The sequence below is a fragment of the Balaenoptera ricei genome, chromosome 3 (assembly GCF_028023285.1).
Source record: "Balaenoptera ricei isolate mBalRic1 chromosome 3, mBalRic1.hap2, whole genome shotgun sequence".
Classification (NCBI taxonomy): Eukaryota; Metazoa; Chordata; class Mammalia; order Artiodactyla; family Balaenopteridae; genus Balaenoptera; species Balaenoptera ricei.
This window is the reverse complement of record NC_082641.1, coordinates 101,603,557-101,620,451: the sequence shown is the minus strand read 5'-3', so window position 1 is coordinate 101,620,451 and position 16,895 is coordinate 101,603,557. Positions and strand designations below refer to the sequence as shown.

General features: G+C 41.5%; 2 protein-coding genes across 7 annotated transcripts in view; both read right to left on the bottom strand.

Moving 5' to 3' along the window:
* SNCAIP (synuclein alpha interacting protein) overlaps positions 1-16,895 on the bottom strand; it is a 217,159-nt gene that overhangs the window by 77,105 nt on the left and 123,159 nt on the right. The gene's annotated exons all lie outside the window — the stretch shown is intronic.
* Positions 7,636-8,625, bottom strand: LOC132363377 (uncharacterized). Its single transcript, XM_059919092.1, is given in 1 exon segment — positions 7,636-8,625. A coding segment is annotated over 1 exon segment (990 nt).

Sequence of the window (16,895 nt, the reverse complement as noted above, 5' to 3'; positions counted from 1 at the left end):
ACAGTAAAACGAAATTTCTTCCCAATAAACGACCAGCATGTTACAATTTGTGCTTTTCCACAACCTCCATTTTATCTCTTAGTATTAGAAAAAGAAAACCTTCAACAAACATAATAAAATGCTATGAGGTGGGGATTACATTTCCTTCACTTTACAACCGGAGGAAGAAGAGAGGTCCTTGCCTTGTTGTCATTGGCGCTGTGCAGTCACACGGTGCCACTTCACTATTGTGACTGGGGGGAGGGCAGAAGCTGTGCCAGTGACAAGCCCAGAAAAAGACTGAGACCGTCCTCCATGTGGCCAGCCCGGCAACTTGGATGCGAGAAGGCCGACCCTGCTCAAGGTCGATGAGAGCCGGTGGACACCTCAGTGGAAAATATTTTTCAGCCTCCCCAGAAAGGGCAGTCCAGCTTAAAAGCCTTTACATGAGATTTTTACTGCTACACATCATAGTTGCCCTGGACCCCTCTGGGACCTCAGAGCCCAGTCATTTATAAATTTGTACTGCACCCTCATGCCACCAGCCCTGTGCCTGCAAGCTGCAGTCACTGGTCCCAGGTCCTCTGAGGACTTTCTCCTGTATTGCCACACCTCTCCCCTCAGCACACCTCTTACAAGAGCCGTGCACCTCAGGTACTGTTGACCAGTTGAAATCATTCCATTTCAAGCTCAGTTGGGCTTTTAATTTCTCTTCATTGACATTGGCAAGTTTTAATTTGTTATGCACTGAAGTAGGTATGTCATGCGTTTAAGCTGTTTCTAAGTGTGGGGAGAGGTGAAGGTAGAGATTGGGCAGGGGGTGGGAAAGCAGAGAAAGGGAAAGGAAACATTTTCCAATGGCTTAGCTCTACTCCTTTGGGTAGGAAAAATTATAGGGAGGCAAAGAATACAAATATTAGAATGTGAGGACACAGGGCTAGGTGGCTAGGACCCAAATGCCATGTAGAAGCTATTGGTGACACATCGCACCCCTTCTCTTGATGTGTCCAAGGCACTGGGAGAAACTTTACCCAAACTCCAAATTGAGGTCAGCTAGAGTGGGAAAAGACCAAAGAAGTAATGAGCGTCAACTGTGCATAATGCCTGTAGGATTTTTCCTACTCTCAGAGTTTTGATAAATTGCCAAGAACAGAAGTCCCTCTAGTGCCTATTAAAATGTACAGTAGAGGCTCTGGCCCTAATAGGTCTATCAACACCATGTCACCTTCTCATGGGTGACCTCAGTGATGGCCCAACTGCTTCCTTCAAGAGAAGACTCAATTTAGGAAAAAGCTCCAAGTAACTAGGAGTCCAACTGAATAATAAAAAGTAGGCATCGATTTAAAAAATAGCCTCCCCTCTCCAGTATTAGGATTTTCAGGTGACATTTAAAAATTTTTTTATAGTGACTTGAAAACTGACTCTGAAAATAATTCCGAATGAAGACTTACAAAAATCTGTTGGGTAATGGCTTGGAGTGGCCGACAAAATTTCTTTGAGAAACTACCCTCATTTAATGTACACAGTCTGGTGTGCTTGGCTCATAAAAGGCTCGCTGATTTGTAACTACAGTCACAGATCACATAAATTGCTCTACTGAAATTCTTCTTAAAATGAATTGCCTCACTCCAGTTTATAAAGAGTCAGCATGGACTCATTCTGAAGGCTCATGTTACACAGATTTCTCCTTTTCTGCCAAAGTCACTATTGCTACATTTACCAGTGTACTAGGAGGCCTGGTAATTAAAAGTAAGTTGGGCTTGTCAAAATAAATGAGCAGGGTACATTCGGTGATGAGGTAACCTCGGTCGATTTGCATTACAACTTCTTTCTTTACTCTTTAATTCACCAATACTTGGGAAAACACAGCAGCTGTGTACACCCTCACACACACACTTGGCCAAATTTGTACTGGGATACATTCTCAGTTTGAAAGCCTACGCATAGATACTGAACTTTCTTTCATATAACAAGAGTTCAAAAAAAAAAAAAATCACAAACTACGTACTGGAAGGCTTGGGTGGAAAAAAGTGGAATATATGAAATGTTGTCCCCAGTTGGCTCAGTAGCTTGACTGGCAAGAAAGCAACTCATTCCAAATGTTGGACTCAGTTTCTTTCACTCTTTGATTCAACAGTGGCCAGAAGCATGGCAGTCACTAAATGCCTAGTCTTGAAGCAGAAAAATGATAGAGGCAAGAAATTTCTACTGGAAAGAGGTAACTGAAGGAGAGCCAAGAAGTACATATGAGGAGAAAAGGGAAAAGCACAAGCTGTGTAGATTTCATCCCCTTCTTCATTTATGGAATATTCCCGCATGTACATGCTGGGTAAGACCAACACTACTCTCCACTCCGGGATGCAGCATTCAGTACAAGGCGGAAATAGACAAGAAAACAAGCCATTACAATATACTGTGGTCCTACCTAGAGGGATGGGATAGGGAGGGTGGGAGGGAGATGCAAGAGGGAGGGGATATGGGGATATATGTATAGGTATAGCTGACTCACTTTGTTATACAGCAGCAACTAACACAACAGTATAAAGCAATTATACGCCAATAAAGATGTTAAAAAATTGCTAAAAAAAAAATGTGGAGAAGAATGAAATCAATATTTAAATAATAAAAGAGACAATGTATGTTTTCTAGGAATTCAAAAAAAAATGTATACTGTGGTCCCTGCTGAGACAAATAAATACACAGGAACCTGAGTCACTTAACCTAGAACTTGGAGATGAGGGAAGTGTGACTGGTACAGGTGAGGTCTAAGCTGAAAGCTGAAGGGTGAGGATACAAATGATGAGGGAGTCAAAGGGGCAGGACGAAGTGTTCTAGGTAGAGTTACAGCATGGGCAAAGGCCTGGAGGGGAGAATTCTGAAGCAGGATTTCCAGAAGAATGGGTAACATTGATTTAACACCCGTTGCTGTTTTTGGTTCAAAAAAGGGGTCTTAAAGGGTGATGGCCAGCGTGGATGGGTAAGCACAGCCGTCAGGAGAGTATTTCCAAAGCCAGAGTGTAAACAGAGCACGTGTTGGAATACCAAATTTTCTGGCATGTTTGGAGAAAGTACAAGCGAGTATTTGCTATCAAACAGGAGACTCCAATGTACAGTAATATGTTGAGCTTGCTCCAGCTTGGGGGCAAGGGGAGCTGCATTTCCTGTTTGAATGCTCACAAACATTTGTGACGCAAAACTTCATAGCAGGGGCTAGGTCTGGGCGCCTTTACGCATACTCTCTCCTGTGTGTCTCACAAAGACTGGGAGACAAATATCTTTACAATCTCCTTTGTGGAGGTAAGGAAACCAAGGCTCAGTGAGGTTCTGTGATTGCCTCACACACAGGGCTTCTGGTGATACGTCTGCCTTGCTCCCTTATTTCAGCTTGCCAAAACTGCAGGGGTAAGGTAACACTTTGCCCGTATCAAACATTTTATTTTTTTCAAATCACCTTAAATATTTTTTTTACCCTTCTTAAGTACAACTCTGTGAGAGGGAAGCAGAGGGTGTCTATCGCAGTTTGCAATCATATCTTTCCTGTTTTGAAGACAGCAAAACTCAGGAATGTGTCGGCCAAGGTTATGTTCTCCTAAATAGGGGCAAAGCCAGCTCAGACAAACCACTTCCCGATAGCAAGTCCAGAGCTCTTCTGATTTACCCCCTGGACTGTTCTGAAACATGGCCGTGGCTCCGAACCATCTAGGCCAGAATTCCATAGGCATCCTCAGTCCTGAATTGTACTGCTGTGGGTGTTCACGGACCATAACTCCAAACAAATTGCTCTTTCCTCTCTCCAGCAGAGTCTAAAGAGAATGGTAGGCATGAGGATCATTAAAGAAAAGTGTATAGACCTTTGTGAACCTAATATACCTTATCCACAGGTGTCCCTGAACTGGCCAATAAAGCATTGTATTCCATAGTCAATTGATTTAATACCTCAACTTCATCTTCAAAGAAAATTTGATTATGACCATCTTTCCTTATGCCTTATTAAAAAGGCAAGTAAGGGCTTCCCTGGTGGTGCAGTGGTTGAGAATCTGCCTGCTAATGCAGGGGACATGGGTTCGAGCCCTGGTCTGGGAAGATCCCACATGCCACAGAGCAACTAGGCCCGTGAGCCACAACTACTGAGCCTGCGCATCTGGAGCCTGTGCTCCGCAACAAGAGAGGCCACGATAGTGAGAGGCCCGCGCACCGCGATGAAGAGTGGCCCCCACTTGCCGCAACTAGAGAAAGCCCTCGCACAGAAACGAAGACCCAACACAGCCAAAAATAAATAAATTAATTAATTAAAAAAAAAAAAAAAAGAAAAAAAAAGAAAAGGCAAGTAAAATACCACTGTACTAGGGAACCTCATTCTAGAGATCAGGAATGTTCTGACAAAACCCTCTAAAGGTTGGTCTTTTTGTAGTTTTTCAAAAAATTGAAGTATATTTGGTTTAAAATATGGTCTTTTTTTAGTTGTGAGCCCTAGCTTGTAGTTTAAAATTCTTGCAAATGATTTGGGGTTATTTCATTATTTCTAAAATCTGACACTGAGAATGAACTAACTTATACCAGAACTTTAGAGCCTGAAAGGACCTTAGTTTTTAAGCCCTGAGGCAAAGGTACTTTTAAATTTGTATTTGTGTGTGTGTGTGTGTGTGTGTGAGAGTGATTTAAACTGAGTTTAATATTTAAAATTCTTTTTGGCAGAGGAAGGGAAGAATCCATGCTCACAGTACCTGAACAAAAGAAGATAAAAGAATGTAGAATAGAAAAAAATATAAACACATGTAAATACAAGGAAATATGTATTGTGTTCAGTTCTGGATGCCACTACTTAAGAAGGCCACAGGCAAACCAGAATATGCCAAGACAGAGCAAGGAAGTCAAGACAGCCAGTGGCTGGCAAACTCTGCCTCATGTGACATAGCTAAGGAAATATCTAACTTGGAGAAAAGCACTCCTCTCTCTCTAAGAATCTAAAAAGCCATCGGGTAAAAGGAGGATTTGCCTTCAAGGGTAGCAAACTTTTTGGAGGAAGTTTCAGGGATGCCAGTCTCAGCAAATACTTCTTAATAGTGGCATAAATGGAATGGGCTCCTTGATAAGATCACAACCACCCCAGCAAGAAACTGTTCCTTTAGAGGTTTGGAGAGATATTCTGAGGGAGAAAGATGAGAATCCTGCATTGGAAAGGAGGAACAGATGACCTTCTAAGTCAGAGATTCTGTGCGGTCCTGATCCAGGACCTCATGACCGTCCTGACCAACTCTGACCCCTCTCCAAGGTGCTACCATGATAACCTTTGTCGAACTTCCTTTATCCTATTTCATCTGCCATCCTGATCCCACCAGGAATGCGAATGAAATATGGAGGTTAAGGGAGAGGAAAAGAGAGAGAGAGAGAGCCAGAGAGTTAAAGTGAGAATAATTTTAAAAAGCGAACTGGAATGTTGTTCATTCAGTGAGAATACAATTTACTCTCTGTTGTAGATGAAAACTTATCAGTTCCACAAGGACAAAACTATGACCTAATGAGGCCCAAACAAAAAGAAAATATCTGGGAAGGAAAAGGAAACATTTTTAGCACTGGGAAGTTGAGCCTGGGTGTATGCCAACCATGTCCTGCACTGGCTTCTGGAAAGGAACTATGGAACTGGATCCCTTACCCAGTTATGTACCGGAAACTCTCCAAATCCAAGTTCCAGATTTTTGGCGCACCTGAAGTGGTCATACTTTACTCTTGATTTTGCAAAGATTGCTTGATTTCTACAGTGGATGTGTTTGGCAATTATTATTGAGAATGTATGCAGCACAGATGAGAATCCTGATTCTCCTTTTAGAGAGAAGTAGACAAAACAGCACTGTGCATGGGAGCATTAAAGACTACATCAGGAGTCGGTTATCTTGGCTTCGTTCTCATACCTCTCATCGTTTGTGAGCATTAAACTTCTGGGTAACCCTAGACCAGTGGTTCTCAAAGTTCAGCCTGCAAAAGAATCAACCAGAAGGCTTATTAAAACAAAATTGCTGGGTCCAACCCCGAGAGTTCCTGGTTCAGTAGGTCTGGGTTGGGGCCTGAGAGTTTACATGTCTAACAAGTTCCCAGATGATGTTGATTCTGCTGGTCCCAGAACCCCATTTGAGAACTACTACCTAAGATCAATGGCTGATCCCAGCCCTGGCTACATCTGCACTTAATTAAAAGATGGTGACCTCTTCCCCACATCCTCCATCTCCACAGATGTTAACTTCATTAGACAGGATCCATGCCTAGTGCCCTTCTGATTAAACTTCCTCAGAGGACTCAACTAAGCATTTCCCATGAAGACCACCCAGAAACCTCAGAAGGTCTTAAGTCTGTCTGTGTGTGTGTGTGTGTGTGTGTGTGTGTATTTTAATTCCCAGTGCTATACAAGGGACAGACATTGGCCTACCAAACCCTACAAAATTTGGGCCTTGGTTACTTTAAAAATTCCCTTCTCGGTAGCACTTCATGGTAACAAAGATGTTCTAAGTTTCTCCTGTTAATGAGATCCAGGTTTATAATTCTAGATGCAGCCTTTTCAGAGCAAGAATCTCTATTTAGGAATATCCATTCACTAGAACTACAATATAGTAAATCCTATGTCTACTGATAAAAGGAAAATGAAAAAATACAAGAATTGAATAAGAATTAGCTTAAAAATTCAATGCTTATACAACATGTATGCAACATAAGATATTTAAAATTATTAATCATTGAATCTGAAGCAGTTCAAATGGCTACACTGGCTAACTGTAAAAAATAAAATCCTGGTTATGTGTTTTAAATTATAATTATAATGTGCTTATTTTTATTAAAACCAAATTCAGAAAACAGATTATTATGGATATTTTATCAATTCTTCCAATTAAAATGTACCAATTTAATAACCAAAACAGGAAATAAACTCTTTGTAAAATAAATATCCCTTTTTTTCTGAAGAGGAGTATAGCTTGATATTTAGGTGATTAAGTAAGAAGAGTAGGCTAAATGTCTGTAGTAACCAAATATTTGCACATCTGTACATACACACAGGTATGATTTGGCAAGCACTAATTCTTTCATCCAATTCTTTTATCTAGCCCGAATTTACTAAAGATACTCAGAGGAAGGAAAATGATCAAAATCTATTTCTGGCTTAGATGAGGTACCACAATTGACAGTGCAAAAACTGTACATTGCATACTTAACTAATACATTTCCAATATGTGTCAAAGCATTTCAAGAAAAACATAAGATGAAAACACAAGATTACTGTTAAGTACCTTTAGGAATTCAGCTGGGACGTACGATCCTCAGTTTCCACGATATGCTATTTTTTAACACAGTATCTTACTCAGAGTAAATACTTAATCAATTGTTTGTTGAGTTCACTTCCAGATTGTGATCACTGTTGAGTTAGTCAAGAATTTCTACAATAAAAACTGTGGTATTGTCTAGAAAAACAAACGTTGAGATGACTGTTCTTTCTTCCACTTACAATAACCTTGCGTTCATATGTCTTTTTCTTGCACAGTTTCCCTCAGAAGTTTTTTTCTGAGGAGGTGTCAATCTTCTAGTCCCTCTTTCAGAAACTATAATATCTACTGATGAGGCCTATGGGGACATCAGCTGAACCTTCCATTGATAGGGTCTGTTTCCCAAAGATTAAAACAGAGTTTTTTGCCAGTAAGCATATGGAGAGAGAATAACATTTGCAGGCTGTGGTGTGGGTTTTTCCTCTTTGGCATCACAGAAGGACATCAATTTCATTTTGTAATTCACCAGCATAAGCAGGAAAGGACTGAGAGCAGAGAAGCCTGAAGAGAGAGCTGTGAGAACAGCTGGAAAAAGGGCACAGGCTGCCAAGTCTTTCAAGAAATAGACTAAGACAAAGTGAGAAATCCAAAGTGGAGTGATCAGCCACATTAATAAAATACTAAACTTGGCCCCTCTTAGGATTTCAATTGCTGAATCACCATCTCCAATCCAGATGTCACCATATGTCATCTTCTTTCTTTCCGAAAGCAGAAAAGACATCCAGAAACAGACAAAGACTAAGATGGCTAAAGGAAGACTATCAATTAGAACCAGAAATACTTTCCCATAGTAAAACTCTACTTGCTTGTTTCCAAAGTCAGTTAGGCAATCCACGTTAGGAATCCTGTTAATAGACAAGGGGTCTGTATCATTTCCTGCATTCAGGTATTCTGATTTTCTAGTATAAGGTAAAACTGGGAGGTACACTGCCACGCCAGCCATCCAAAGTGCAGAAACCACCTTCAAGGAATGCTTCTGATGGTCCTGGTTTGGAGGCTCACTCAAGTGCTGGACAGTCTGGTAAAGCTTCTGGTGGTACAGCAATGCAAAGTGTAACATCTATGGCCAGGAAGTCGTCAGGGCTACCATGAAGTGTAGAACTTTGCAGCCAGCTGAATCCGACATGAAACCAGAAGAATAAACTATTTTTATGACATTCACCACCAAGTTTTTAATGAGGTGGACAAATATAAGACTGAAAATCAGAAGAAAGGATGTCTCTAAACGCCCAGTCATACATTTCCTTGTAGAATAAAATAAACACACGTTTCCAACAAAGCTCAAAAGGATTAGAAGAGTGCAAGCAATGATCTCAAGCACATCTGCAGAGGGCTTCATGGTAAACGGCAAATCAGTGAGCTCAGACGTCTTCTTCTTCAGTTTGAGTCACTAGGCACTTGAAAAACTTTTAAGAAGTCTTTAGTGAGAAGACCTGGGTTTTTCTAATTCACTACGTTGACACAACCCTCACCCTAAGAGTTCGGAGATGGTCTGTAACAGAATTCTGCTTGCTCAAGCTCTGAGCTGCTGGAAACAAAACAGCTTCTCAAGAGGATTCTGTTTTATCATCTCTGGGGATGTAACTATAATGAGAAAGTGCTAGGTATCATCACTTCATTAAAAGTTCTCAGAAATGTATTTATAGCACTGTAATGAGGGAGAGAACAAAATTCAATTTTTGTGACAGCAAAAGAAAGGTAGCCAGAGGCTGAAATGACCCTCTCCACTCATAAAAAATATTAAAGAAGTGAGGGTGTCTGAATAACAATGAAGATGTCCAAGTAACAAAATTACATATATTGTTATTATAAAATATTTTGTTATTATATATGACATTATTTAATGTCAAAATTATATATTTTGACATTAATAACATGATAGAGATTTATGAAGTATAGCAGTTTTCTAATTCCTCTACCATTTTTGCAAAGCAGATATATATACTATGACCTGTTCTGATGATCTCTTGGGGTTGTTAGGATTACAAAAGAGATGATAGAAAATACTGTGCTGCCACAGGGAAGGGAATAAAGAAGACAGGGAGGGAGAGAGGGAGGAAGGAAAGAAGGAAGGAAGGAAGCAAGGGAGGGAAAAGGGAAGGGAGGAAGGAAGACATTTTTATAAACATGGGCATTACGTCCGAGACCAAATCTTTAAACTACTGGTTAAAGAAACAGTCTGATAATTTGGAAGTCATTAGGGAGACCCCACCCAACCACCAAGTGAGCACAAGAGGCTAGGAAAAGATTTCTGTCCTAAGTATGACTGCAGAGTACAGAGTAAGGACAGAAAAACGTCATTGAAACACGCTGCTCAAGTAATCGCTTTCTGGATGAATTCTGTTTGCCCATACTGAAGACAAACACTTTTCCCTCTACTCTATTTGCTTGTAAGTTTCTCTGTCAATCATCGTATCCTGTACTGTCACAACACAGGCTTCACTCTGACCCAGTGGTGTTCTGGAGCCAGCTTGCCCTGACTTGAGCAACTGGGCACATCTCTTCCCAACTCTGTGCTCAGTGACTGCACGTTGGAAGCTTCAAATTGGGTATGCTGAGAGTATTTACACCATGGAAATTAGCAAACGCTGCACCTCAGGGCTTTTGGTGGGGGAAGAGTTGTTTTAATTGGACAATACTGGCCTGACCAAAAAGTACAGATTAGAGTGATAAGAAATTAGCTGGTATTTTACATAAGGATGAGATCAGTATTAGGTACCCACCAACCCTTTTAATAAGGGTATGTGTAAGAGGTTTATAGCAGTGTTAACAAGTAGGATAGCTGGACCTTGCAATTCCACTGAGGGGAGGAGGAGTTTGGGGGCTGACACTTCCTATTAAACCCCTTATCCCCAGTAGCCTCTTAAGACAGGTAGCCAACTCAGAGTCCCCCCACCACATTTTTCTTCCCTAAGAAACATCCATAACCTCAGTGTCAACTGCAGTCAAACAGGCACCCTTGAGTTTATACTAATAACAGTAATAATAATATAGTAACAACACAATAATAATGCTCATACTGGTTACCGTTTAACACCAGTTTGAACCAGGCATTGTGTTGGTGTTTTGCTTTAATAAATGTAACCTCATTTAATCCTTAATATCATTTTTATGTCACTGATGAGAAAACAAGACCAGAGACAAAAGTAAATTGCTCAAAGCTGCTAAGTAATGGAGACAGGAATCAAAGCCAGGTATGAGTGATTCTAAAACTACTGCCTCTCCACGCTGCGGAGATTGTGGATTTTCTGTTGACTATTCTCGATCTTTCCCTAATCATCTACAATTGGTACACCCAATTCTATAGGCTATAGAGCCTATAATACGCTCCTCTTGAGAAGAGTTTTCTCGGGTTTATAATACACAAGTCATGCAGATTTTTGGATAGCAATTAGTCTTCTCCATTCTCCTTCAATAATAATAATACCCATTATGGGCATTTACACTTCTGCATCTCAGAAAGATCTTTAAACATTCTGTACACCAGTTCAAGATGCCTTACTTGAAACAGAAAAGGGCTGTTCCCAGCAGTAGTGAGACCCCCATTCCTGACTATGTTTAAGCAGAGGCACAATGCCTGGAGTGAGTTTGTAGATCAGTGAAACACAACCCTAAATAGCAGACAACATACAGCCCACCTTAATGTGAGATTTAATTTGGGGTAATGAAGTAAGAAATTATGTGATGCTATCTCTTAAACATGCGCTAACAGTAACAATTTGTGGCAAATACTACTGACTTAGAGCTGACAGCTAAGGGTAAAAAACGTTTTTTAAACTTCCTTCTCTACTCTAAAGGCTTACATAAACGTTTGTTTTTCAAAGGATTAGCAAACATGTCATATGTTCCTTTGCATTAGAGCAAAAGTGTGAAACATAAATGTCATTGTTTTCCTTCAGGGTTATTTATATACTAGAAAAATAGCACACATTAAAATATAAGGGGAGTAAAATTAATTTTTCTGAATGTTGGCTTGACTGATGGATAGTACTTTTGTTAACTAAGGCACAGTATGGCTAAAGAGGAACCTTCGTAAGACTGCCTCAACTGGTTGTCTACTGAGAACCTATCTGGTGCTCAGCACAGCGCTGGACTCCAAGGATAATGCACAGGAGTGGAAGCCACTGTCCCTGCTTTCAAGAGGCATGTGGTCTAGTTGTAAGAACACAGTGATGCATAATACATATGTTATATATATTATATTATGTAACATGTATGTATACATACATGTATATATCATTTCTTATAAGGTATATTTAAATAAATTATTTACTAATAATCAATAAATCATGAAGAATACAATGTAATGTAATAAACTGTGTGGTCACGAGCACAAGAATAAAACACTCAGAGAAGAGAGGGACCCATGTGGGCAGAACTATTTTTAATCTCCAGTTCACAGGAAAGGAAACTGAAGCTTGGAGAAGCTAAGCCACTTGCCCTAAGCAGCAGGAAGAGGTGGCAGTGAACTCCAGACCTCTTGCTTTCAACAGGTCTTTTTGAAAGGGAAAGGGAAGGGGAAAAGTGAAGCTGCCTGACTGGTGAAGCAGAGGTGCTAAGAAACCTGGAGGCCGACTCCAAGCCTCCCCAAGAAGGGCAGTGCTGAGCTCCCGACGGCGGCAGAAAGCTCATTTCTGAGAGGCACAAACACGGCCCAGGGCAGGGGGACCCAGGAAGCCCTCCTGCGTCCTCCTCCTCCAAGGACTGCATCCTCCCCCAAGGAAGGTAACTGTCACGTGTACACTTCAAGAAAGAAAGAAAAAAATTCTTCCTTTGGAAACTCAACTTTGGTTCTGCCAATCCAGCTTCACTGGGGTCATTTGAGAACTGAGGCATTCAAAGGTTCTCTACGGCTTCCATTTACTTTGGCATAAGATTTAACAGAAAAAGAACTAAGGGAGAATTTATATGGCCCAGGCTGTTTTCCAAATCGCAAACAGCTAAAGTTATTTAGAATTTACTTTAACTCGCAATCACAAGTAAAGTGGTACAGATGTAAATGCTTTCCGTGTGGCTTAAGGCAATCTAGGTTCCCTCAAATGCACGTGTGCAGTTCTAATAGTAAAGATTTGGATTCGAAATCTCAAAGTACTTCGGGTTCCTCTTGATTAGAGGCTGCTGTTACTGTATGCAACGTTGGGTCGGAGGAGAAGAAATAAAACACACTGCCTTCCTTTGGGCGTTAAGTTCTCACAGTAGCGCTAAGATAAACAAATCTTGCAGGCTGAGGGAAGGGCATTTACTCCTTTAAATTGAGTATGTAATATAAATAAATGTCTTTTAAGAAGAGATGCTTGAAACTTGATTCTAAGTCTGAATCTACACGAGGGCACTAGTTTATTTTAATGATCAGTATAGCGCGTATCGGGGAGGGCACGCCTTCTGGAGAGCAGCGCTGCTCTAACCAAGCAGGATAATTCACTAAGTCACAGAAAGATGCTGCTTGAAATTGTCCGATTTGTTCACTGGCCAGGAACAAACTGATATTTGCATTTTTATGTACAACAAAACGGAGGGAATCACCAAATCTTTTCTCTTGTAATCAATGGCTGCCTAAAGGTTTTTTTCAATTCTCTCTTAAGGCAGTGATTTTGTGACTGGCCTGGGTAGCACTGAAAACCCCCTAGCTCCAAATTAGAAGTGAATAGAGAGGAACTTCAGGCTGGCTGGGGCCAGAGCAATTAAACGGTAATTGCCTTTTAGATATACTAATGTTGCTAATTATATTAGTGTGCTGAGTGCTGGGAAATGTGGATAAGAGCTCCAGGCCACTCTGGTGGGGAAAGGGAGCTAAGATTGATTAAGCCTGGCACCGAGCTGGACCCTTCACATACGTTCTCTCCTGAAATCCTCACAGTAAGCTATGAGGAATTATTAGCTTCAATAAAGCTGAGTAACTTGCCCACTGGTTCCAGTCGTACGTGACTGAATCAGGAGGCCCACCAGGGTTATGTGGCTCCGAAGAGCAGTGGGTTGGCAGGGCCTTGAGCAAGAATGGGGAGAAATACTGGATTCAAAACTGGAAAAAATGTGGTAGCAGAGAAAGCCGAGAGAATCTGAGAACGAGGCCGTGAAGAAAAAGTCTGCAAGTATGAGGGCCCTGGTGGTGTCTTTCCTTGCTGTATGTGGAAAGGAAGGGCCCAGGATGGGGTAGCTTTGTGGGCAGAATTTGGGGAAGCCTCTCCATTAGAATACAGGAGGGCAGAAGGGGAAGACCTGCCGCTGGAAGAAGAAGAGTGGCCCCCGGATGTCTGAGGCTGGAAGGCCGGGGAACCAGGAAGTAAAGTAGAGGGCAGTACATATACATGACACTCTCTAGGCCAATCTATGAGAATGACAAAGTCTGTCCCTAGGAACCTGAAGCCAGAAGACCTGGGTTAAATCATGTATGGATTTTGAAAGGTTTGTCAGGTCATATCTGCTCTGAGCCTCAGATTCCTAATAAGGGGTTTCCCAGAGACAATGAAATATAGCCATGTGTGTACGTGTGTGTGTGTGTGTGTGTGTGTGTGTGTGTGTGTATAAACCAGCACACACATATGTACACAAATATATGTTTGTATGCATGTATATGTTTATGTTTATACACTCACAGTGAGGTGTATGTAAGGTGTGTGTAACAAGGTGATCACGGGTCAAATGAAATCGTGAACCAAGTTGGAAGGCGGCAAAGTGTTATATAACTGCTAGTTTTCTGTGACTAGTTCCTAAAATCCTAAGACAGTCATAGAGGTGTTTTCTGCTTGTAACTGGAAGGTGCTACGTGGCTCTTTGCCAAAGGCTGGAATTCTAAACGCACTGTCTTTGCAGCATAAGCTCAGTTCCTTGGCAGGAAGTTGTGGAAAATTCCCCCCGCCTTCTCCAGGCATGACTCCAGCCCTGAGCCCCTTGGTCTCCATCTCTACTCTATCCTCTAAAGATTAAACCCATCTCTGGCTTTCTGCAGCTGACCACACACATCCTCAAGTCTCACCAGCCCTACAAATAAAACCCATCCCAGTTTTGGATTCCATCCCATCTTTTCTCTCCTTCTACCCAAACATCTCAAGAGGGACATCTACATACATTCACTGTTGCCACTTTCATGTCTCCTTTTACTTCTTAACCCACCACAATTTTCTACTTCTTTATCCTTTGAAAATTATTTAGAACAAGATCAGCTCCTACCACTAAATCCAATAACACCCGGACCTGTCCGACATTCTTTCTCTTTTTCCTTTAAGAGTCTAATTTTTTCCTCCCTATAGGTCAAAGGTCTTGGTCCACTGCTCTTCCCACTCAACCACTGACCCCCATATGTACAGGTATCCACCTGCTCCTTGATATCACTACTTGGATGCCGAGGCTCCCCAACTCAAACTTGACCTTACATGGCAACACCATCATCCTCCATTCGGCTGAGGTTAAAGACTTGGGTATTATTCCTGAGCCTTCCCTCTCCCTCATCCCCTCTCCCTCGCCTGCACATTCAAACATCGCATCAATTAAAATTTTATCCTTTCCATCCTTCTTACCATTTTTTAACTTACAGCTTCCCATTGTTTCTTGCTTGAATGAATTTGAGGACAAAACTAAAGGCAGGGAAACTGGTACATTTTGGCTTCTTCAAAATCATTCTCTGAGTCTACACAACTCGTAACACAAAAATGGCCTTGACACTTTCCTACTGAAAACGCTTTGGTGTCTTCCCACAGCCCACAGGGCAGAGAGCCAGTTCCTCCACCAGGCACATGAAGGCCCTCATGGGGGGGTGCCTGCCTACTGTTCAGCTCCTCCCGATGTCTGACTCACACCGGAAACTGACATGACACTGGCATCCTGTGCACACTCTATGCTGTTCCTTGTCCCGGGTTTCAGCTTAGGCTGGTGTCTCTGTGTACACCCTTTTCCTCTCATGACCACCACCCCAAGCCATCCAAACCCCCACCTTTGGCTACTCATTTACCAATCAGTGGTGCAATCACTTGCCTATTTACTTTAGATCCACTCTCTCAGGTAACTGGACTTCCTAAGCACCGTTGCCAGCTGACTGGCTTCCTGGTAGGTCCTGCTAAGGGCAGATTCGGGCAGAAGATTAGAGGGCAGCACTCTCTCTCTCTCCCCCTTTCTCTTTCTCACACACACACACCCCCTTGCCCTGCTGCAGGCGGTGTCTCCTGCATATCATCAGCTCCCACAAGGCAGCACCACTAGCAGCATTCTTATTATTCTCAATTGTGCTAGAAGGCCCTAATTTGTGGGTGGTAATGGACCTCTTTCCTTTATCCTCTCAGCCCTTGGGGTGGTAGTGGCATTCCTGCTTTTGCTAATCTCAGGATTGCCTTATCGTGCTTACTCTGGTGTCTCAAGTCTTCCAGCACCAGAGTAACTAGTGCCCTATTTTAATTTCCCTCTGTTTGAAGTACCTACAGTGGTTTCTGTTTATTCTAACTTGACCCTGACTAGTTCACTTTGTTTACTCTTTAAGCTTATTCTTTAAAGACTCAACTGAGGGGTTACTTAGGAAGTAACTCCTAAGGAAGCATTCAAACCTACACCTGACTTCGAGTTTAGATTATTTCCCGCCCCTTCCTTCTCTGCAAAGTTCCTGAGCAAATTACATTCAGTGTCCACAGCATAACTTAATATTATTATCTGCTCACACATCTGCCTCCCCCCTGATAAGATCCTTTGCGTTGTTCACCATAATCCACAGTGCTCAGCAGGGTTTGGCATATGGAAGGCACTCAAAAATTTGTTGAATGAATGAAAAAGCTCACTGAATGAAGCAAGAGAACCAAACAAAGATTTTTTATAAGAAGTTAACTTCAGCTTAGCCACAAAAGGTATCCAAAATTTTCCACACCGGTACTATAGAAAAGTCTTACCACAAAACAAACCATACTTTTATATTTTAAAATAAATATAGGACATACTGCATTTGGGGGAATGACGTGTATCATAAAATCAAAGTCATAACTCCAAAAAATTTAGGGTTCATAGTTCCAAAAAGTTCAGACAGGGAGTTGGGGAAAGTAAGAAAAAGACGGACATCTGACAACATGAACACTCCAAACAAGACTGACCAAGGGTCAGGGAGGGCAACAAAGCAGGCAGAAACCCAAGGGGAAAAAACCCCACCACTAATACAAATGACAGGTTCTTCTGAGATTGATTTTATGTTCAAACTGATTTCATGTTCAAACTCTAGCCTTACCCGAATGTCTTATATGTACCTCTTTTTACTACTATTCTCCTCTGTGTTTCCTTTCACTAGAGAGCCATTGAAGGCTACTATTTAAAAAATTATTGAATAGAAGGGAACTTCCTCAACTAAATAGAGAATATTTACAAAACCTTATAGCTAGTACCATAATTAAGGGTGAGAAACTCAAGGCCTTCCCAGTAAGATCAAGAACAAGGAAAGGATGTCCCCTCTCACTGCTCGTTTTCAACATTGTACCGGAAGTCCTAGATAATGCGATTAGACAAAAGGAAATAAAAGGTTACACATATTGAGAAAGAAGAAATAAAACTCTCTTTGTTTGTAGAGGACATGATTGTCTATTTAGAAAATCTGAAAAATTGACAAAAATCTCCTGGAACTAGTAAGTGATTACAGCAAGGTTG